The 7,638-nt window shown below is 48.1% G+C and overlaps 1 protein-coding gene and 1 long non-coding RNA gene across 2 annotated transcripts; both read left to right on the top strand.

The window, feature by feature from the left end:
• The first annotated feature begins 330 nt into the window (after positions 1-330).
• LOC139581674 (uncharacterized) lies at positions 331-2,825 on the top strand. Its single transcript, XR_011676264.1, has 2 exons — positions 331-437; positions 2,769-2,825. It is a non-coding gene; the product is annotated as an uncharacterized lncRNA (long non-coding RNA).
• Positions 2,826-3,107: 282 nt separating this feature from the next.
• LOC139581673 (D(1) dopamine receptor-like) lies at positions 3,108-4,453 on the top strand. Its single transcript, XM_071411684.1, has one exon. It carries the CDS (start codon positions 3,153-3,155, stop codon positions 4,320-4,322), a length of 1,170 nt encoding a protein of 389 aa, XP_071267785.1. The 5' UTR covers positions 3,108-3,152; the 3' UTR covers positions 4,323-4,453.
• The last annotated feature ends 3,185 nt before the right edge of the window (positions 4,454-7,638 follow it).

Below are 7,638 nucleotides of genomic sequence, written 5' to 3'. Positions count from 1 at the left end.
CGGTACTTGACTCCGCTGAGGGAAGCGTTGCGCAAACGAAGTGTTTTTCGAGCGCAACTTCAGAAAGCGCCAGGGAGGTTAGGCCTAATCAACTGTCAAATCAAATTATCATTGTGCTCCTTCAACCGTCGTGTCTCTCCGTCTACCGTCGTTCGTTAACTGATGGTCTGAAGTCCAGACTTAGGTCGGAGGTCGCCTGTCTACTACCCCATTGATTTGTTACCTTCGTTCTTTGACATGGATCTAATTGGTAACTATGGTGCGGCTTCGGTTATTTGCCTAGGTTATTTGCCACAGCTTTACAGAGAGTGAACAGAACTCAATCCCCAACAAACAAGTTCTTATTCAAATAAATTATGTTTTCCCAAAGGAATGCACTTTTGGAGAAGTGATGCTGCTCTTGGAAATCTCATGGTTGCCTTGTCCTGAGTAGATTGGTGAGTAACTGCTTATATGGAGCTGGCTGGATGTTATATAGATGATCTAGTTCTAACCCACACTCATTTTTACAAGCATCCTAGGTATGCAAAAACATACACTGGGAAACTAGAATATAATTGAATTAAATAGGAAAGTACAGTATTCTATATACTAGAATGCAATACAATACAATATAATTGAATAGAAGAGAATATGACTTCATTGTCTAGCCAGAGATTTTTGTACTAAAAATCTGATGCCACCGGACCTGCCATTAAAACATGTGAAAACAACACAGAGCTAATTCTCTCTATCAGGGAACCATGGAAAGGTATTTCAAAGAGGCAGAGTAAGTAACACAATATGATTGTTATTCAAAATAATGTAACTATTAAACAGACACTATTAAGGAAAATTATACAACCTAGTTGTATTTTGAGAACCACTATTGTGTAGGCTCACACTGTTCATGATTTAACGCTGATGAGGTTACGTTGTCAGTCCTCTGAGACCAGTGCTGATGGTAGGGAGAGTCACCTCTGTCAGCCTGAGACCAGTGCTGATGGTAGGGAGAGTCACCACTGTCAGCCTGAGACCAGTGCTGATGGTAGGGAGAGTCACCTCTGTCAGCCTGAGACCAGTGCTGATGGTAGGGAGAGTCACCTCTGTCAGCCTGAGACCAGTGCTGATGGTAGGGAGAGTCACCTCTGTCAGCCTGAGACCAGTGCTGATGGTAGGGAGAGTCACCTCTGTCAGCCTGAGACCAGTGCTGATGGTAGGGAGAGTCACCTCTGTCAGCCTGAGACCAGTGCTGATGGTAGGGAGAGTCACCACTGTCAGCCTGAGACCAGTGCTGATGGTAGGGAGAGTTACCTCTGTCAGCCTGAGACCAGTGCTGATGGTAGGGAGAGTCACCTCTGTCAGCCTGAGACCAGTGCTGATGGTAGGGAGAGTCACCTCTGTCAGCCTGAGACCAGTGCTGATGGTAGGGAGAGTCACCTCTGTCAGCCTGAGACCAGTGCTGATGGTAGGGAGAGTCACCTCTGTCAGCTTGAGACCAGTGCTGATGGTAGGGAGAGTCACCTCTGTCAGCCTGAGACCAGTGCTGATGGTAGGGAGAGTCACCTCTGTCAGCCTGAGACTAGTGCTGATGGTAGGGAGAGTCACCTCTGTCAGCCTGAGACTAGTGCTGATGGTAGGGAGAGTCACCACTGTCAGCCTGAGACCAGTGCTGATGGTAGGGAGAGTCACCTCTGTCAGCCTGAGACCAGTGCTGATGGTAGGGAGAGTCACCTCTGTCAGCCTGTGACCAGTGCTGATGGTAGGGAGAGTCACCACTGTCAGACTGAGACCAGTGCTGATGGTAGGGAGAGTCACCTCTGTCAGCCTGAGACCAGTGCTGATGGTAGGGAGAGTCACCACTGTCAGCCTGTGACCAGTGCTGATGGTAGGGAGAGTCACCACTGTCAGACTGAGACCAGTGCTGATGGTAGGGAGAGTCACCTCTGTCAGCCTGAGACCAGTGCTAATGGTAGGGAGAGTCACCTCTGTCAGCCTGAGACCAGTGCTGATGGTAGGGAGAGTCACCTCTGTCAGCCTGAGACCAGTGCTGATGGTAGGGAGAGTCACCACTGTCAGACTGAGACCAGTGCTGATGGTAGGGAGAGTCACCTCTGTCAGCCTGAGACCAGTGCTGATGGTAGGGAGAGTCACCTCTGTCAGCCTGTGACCAGTGCTGATGGTAGGGAGAGTCACCACTGTCAGCCTGAGACCAGTGCTGATGGTAGGGAGAGTCGCCACTGTCAGACTGAGACCAGTGCTAATGGTAGGGAGAGTCACCACTGTCAGACTGAGACCAGTGCTGATGGTAGGGAGAGTCACCTCTGTCAGCCTGAGACCAGTGCTGATGGTAGGGAGAGTCACCTCTGTCAGCCTGTGACCAGTGCTGATGGTAGGGAGAGTCACCTCTGTCAGCCTGAGACCAGTGCTGATGGTAGGGAGAGTCACCTCTGTCAGCCTGTGACCAGTGCTGATGGTAGGGAGAGTCACCTCTGTCAGCCTGAGACCAGTGCTGATGGTAGGGAGAGTCACCACTGTCAGCCTGAGACCAGTGCTGATGGTAGGGAGAGTCACCTCTGTCAGCCTGAGACCAGTGCTGATGGTAGGGAGAGTCACCACTGTCAGCCTGAGACCAGTGCTGATGGTAGGGAGAGTCACCTCTGTCAGCCTGAGACCAGTGCTGATGGTAGGGAGAGTCACCTCTGTCAGCCTGAGACCAGTGCTGATGGTAGGGAGAGTCACCTCTGTCAGCCTGTGACCCGTCTACCTGTCTTTCTGTCTGTCCACAGGACACATGGGATATAGCAGACAGAAGGACTCCTCTCACCCTGTACCGAGATCTAAAACCTCTACTATCCCTGTGGGAATATGTACAACCATCCACCTCTCCAGGACAAAGGATGTCAGAACTGATACAGAGTCTGGAACAATGCCAACCCCAGAGAGAGGCTGCCTGGGATGTCTTTTACCTTGTTGTTATTTGTTATCAAGGGACACAAACAAACAAGAAGATGTTATCAGAGATGTTTGTTTTCGATGAAAAGAAGAAACCCAGAGGACTTTCCTTCTGACGCGGCTCTTCTCTAAACTATGAGCTGATTGACCCCCCCTCCCCCAGTCCCCCCGCCCCTCCCCCACCACACACACACACACATCTTCCCTCCCCGCTGAAGATGGATCTGACGAATGACACTACGGTCATCACAGACAGCGACAGGGGCGTCTTATTGGATGACTCCTCAACCCGTGTTCTGACTGGCTGTTTCCTCTCGCTGCTCATCCTCTCCACGTTGCTCGGCAACATCCTTGTGTGTACCGCCATCACCAAGTGCCGTCACCTGCGTTCCAAAGTCACCAACTTCTTTGTGATCTCGTTGGCTGTCTCTGACCTCCTGGTCGCTGTCCTGGTGATGCCGTGGAAGGCCGTGACGGAGGTCGCAGGGTTCTGGCCGTTTGGCTCCTTCTGCGACACTTGGGTGGCGTTCGACATCATGTGCTCCACGGCGTCCATCTTGAACCTGTGTGTGATCAGCGTAGACCGTTACTGGGCAATATCCAGCCCGTTCTGCTATGAGAGGAAGATGACTCCTAAAATGGCGTTTGTGATGATCAGCGTGGCCTGGACGCTCTCTGTCCTCATCTCCTTCATCCCCGTCCAGCTCAGCTGGCACAATGCCCAGACCTTTACCTCTACCTCCATCACTACCTCCACAACCACCCCCTACGGCCTCCAGGCCCCCCCAGACTCCTCTAACCCTGTTGGGGATAACAACACACATCAGCCCCCCCAGGACTGGGACAACTGTCACTTCAGCTTGAACCGGACCTACGCCATCTCTACCTCTCTGATCAGCTTCTATATCCCAGTGATCATCATGGTGGCCATCTACACCCAAATCTACCGCATCACTCACCGTCAGATCAGATGCATCGCCACCCTAGAAAGGGCCGCAGAGAGCGCCAAGAACCGACACAACAGTATGGGCGGAGGTGGCGGAGGATCCAGCATATCCGAATCAGAAAGCTCGTTCAAGATGACGTTCAAACGGGAGACAAAGGTCCTGAAGACGCTGACTCTGATCGTGGGCGTGTTCGTGTGCTGCTGGCTGCCCTTCTTCATCCTGAACTGCATGGTGCCGTTCTGTGAGCCGTCGCCCCGCGGTGCCGCGGACTCCTTCACCTGTATCAGCCCCACTATGTTTGATGTGTTTGTGTGGTTGGGCTGGGCCAACTCTTCCATCAACCCCGTCATATACGCCTTCAACCCAGACTTCCGTAAGGCCTTCTCTATCCTCCTGGGTTGCAACAGACTCTGTCCCGGGGATCACGGCATGTCTCAATAAGAAATGAGCTCAGAGCCTCAGAACTCCCAGTGGTAATACAACATCTGCTGAGACACTGGTCTCAGAAGAGGATCTACAGGACCAGAACAGGATCTACAGGACCAGAAGAGGATCTACAGGAACAGAAGAGGATCTACAGGAACAGAAGAGGATCTACAGGAACAGAAGAGGATCTACAGGAACAGAAGAGGATCTACAGGAACAGAAGAGGATCTACAGGAACAGAAGAGGATCTACAGAAACAGAACAGGATCTATAGGACCAGAAGAGGATCTACAGGTGCTGGTGATTCTCTGATCCACCTCTACGCAGACGACACTATTCTGTATACTTCTGGCCCTTCTTTTGACACTGTGTTAACAACCCTCCAGGCGAGCTTCAATGCCATACAACTCTCCTTCCGTGGCCTCCAATTGCTCTTAAATACAAGTAAAACTAAATGCATGCTCTTCAACCGATCGCTGCCTGCACCTGCCCGCCTGTCCAACATCACTACTCTGGACGGCTCTGACTTAGAATATGTGGACAACTACAAATACCTAGGTGTCTGGTTAGACTGTAAACTCTCCTTCCAGACTCACATCAAACATCTCCAATCCAAAGTTAAATCTAGAATTGGCTTCCTATTCCGCAACAAAGCATCCTTCACTCATGCTGCCAAACATACCCTTGTAAAACTGACCATCCTACCAATCCTCGACTTCGGTGATGTCATTTACAAAATAGCCTCCAAAACCCTACTCAATAAATTGGATGCAGTCTATCACAGTGCCATCCGTTTTGTCACCAAAGCCCCATATACTACCCACCACTGCGACCTGTACACTCTCGTTGGCTGGCCCTCGCTTCATACTCGTCGCCAAACCCACTGGTTCCAGGTCATCTACAAGACCCTGCTAGGTAAAGTCCCCCCTTATCTCAGCTCGCTGGTCACCATAGCAACACCTACCTGTAGCACGCGCTCCAGCAGGTTTATCTCTCTGGTCACCCCCAAAACCAATTCTTCCTTTGGCCGCCTCTCCTTCCAGTTCTCTGCTGCCAATGACTGGAACGAACTACAAAAATCTCTGAAACTGGAAACACTTATCTCCCTCACTAGCTTTAAGCACCAGCTGTCAGAGCAGCTCATAGATTACTGCACCTGTACATAGCCCATCTATAATTTAGCCCAAACAACTACCTCTTTACCTACTGTATTTATTTATTTATTTTGCTCCTTTGCACCCCATTATTTCTGTCTCTACTTTGCGCTTTCTTCCACTGCAAACCAACCATTCCAGTGTTTTTATTTTTTATTTTACTTGCTGTGTTGTATTTACTTCGCCACCATGGCCTTTTTATATTTTTATTTATTTATACATATATTTGTTTGCCTTCACCTCCCTTATCTCACCTCACTTGCTCACATTGTATATAGACTTATTTTTTTTTCACTGTATCATTGACTATATGTTTGTTTTACTCCATGTGTAACTATGTGTTGTTGTATGTGTCGAACTGCTTTGCTTTATCTTGGCCAGGTCGCAATTGTAAATGAGAACGTGTTCTCAATTTGCCTACCTGGTTAAATAAAGGTTAAATAAATAAAAATAAAATAAAATACAGGAACAGAAGAGGATCTACAGGAACAGAAGAGGATCTACAGGACCAGAAGAGGATCTACAGGACCAGAAGAGGATCTACAGGACCAGAAGAGGATCTACAGGACCAGAAGAGGATCTACAGGAACAGAACAGGATCTACAGGAACAGAACAGGATCTACAGGACCAGCTGTCATGGAACAACAGAGACCCATGGCATGCCATCATCTGGTGCATTGTATCGCCATAAGCAAGAAGAGTAAGCATTACAACCTTGGTGTAAAAGGTTTGATGTTGTCATTGAGGGTGATCATGCAGTGTGATCTGAATTGGCGCGGTAAGTCTAGTGATACAGTGTCTCTATAGAGTAGATACTACAGTGAGTCAGGGCCCCAGACTGGACTCTGGTCCAGTGAGTCCAGTGACTGCAGACGACAGTAGAGATGAAAAAGGGATGTGACATTAAGACTGTGTGTGACAGAGTACAGGAGGAGAGAGAGCAGTGCTAACGATTCTCCGGGACTGATAATCCACAGACTGGGCAGGCAACACACGCGCACGCACGCACACACGCACGCACGCAAACACACACGCACGCACGCACGCAAACACACACACACACACACACACACACACACACACACACACACACACACACACTGTGACCGCTACAGATCTCAAATGTCATAGGGGTGTAAGACTCAAACCAAATCATATTTATGTATGAACATAAACATGTGAATTTATCCACAAGTGACTTAGAAACTGCTCTACTGAAGCAGCTAGAAGGATTTCAGACTGTCCAATAGAGATTTACATTGTGTGCATTATTGTGAATTTAACAGAACGTTAAAAAACAGGGACACTTTATTCGAAAAGTGAAGAGATGTAATACAATACTTCAAGAATTTTTTTTATTTTTTACAATGTGTTCTCTTACAAACAGTAACTTTGAGTATTGTTAAAGTCCATACAAATACTGCCATTGTTTTAATTGATGGGGGACACCAAATTATGGTCAACTGAATAATCTTTCTAATGATGCAATGAAATTCAGAAAGCGTAAGGCTTTTTCATAACAAACATAAATTTAATTTGGAACACCATTTTCAATCCCCCTCCATAGTGTTTTACCTTATTAATGAGCTACTCATCTTGCACTGTGTGTGGCTTTTCCAAAGCAATGCCAGGTGACTCAACAAGCTCTCACAGTCTCACTGCAGAATGAGACGTTCAGCCATATTCTCCAAATGTCACATTTTGAAGTGTTTTTGTAGCTCCTGCTGCTCTGTATGGTTCCATTTCTCCAAATGTCAACTTTCAAAGTTAAAGGTTAAGTTTAGGCACTCATTCCAAATGGTTACGGTAAGGGTTAAGTTTAGGCACTCATTCCAAATGGTTACGGTAAGGGTTAAGGTTTGGGATAGGGTAAAAACATTTGTTTTTAATTGTTCCAACAACTGGGATCAAACGCGCAACATTCTGATCCAGAGTCATGAGTCATGCGATTACGGCCATTTGCCACCCCTGTCCACAACACCCTAGCAAAACTCAAGTCTGTCTGTCTCTCTGGGTCCATCTCAAGTGGCATCCTGTTCCCTATAAAGTCTGTCTGTCTCTCTGGGTCCATCTCAAGTGGCATCCTGTTCCCTATAAAGTCTGTCTGTCTCTCTGGGTCCATCTCAAGTGGCATCCTGTTCCCTATAAAGTCTGTCTGTCTCTCTGGGTCCATCTC

Source organism: Salvelinus alpinus, chromosome 7 (assembly GCF_045679555.1).
Source record: "Salvelinus alpinus chromosome 7, SLU_Salpinus.1, whole genome shotgun sequence".
NCBI classification, from domain to species: Eukaryota; Metazoa; Chordata; class Actinopteri; order Salmoniformes; family Salmonidae; genus Salvelinus; species Salvelinus alpinus.
The sequence above is the reverse complement of the archived record's forward strand: the minus strand, read 5'-3'. Positions and strand labels throughout refer to the sequence as shown.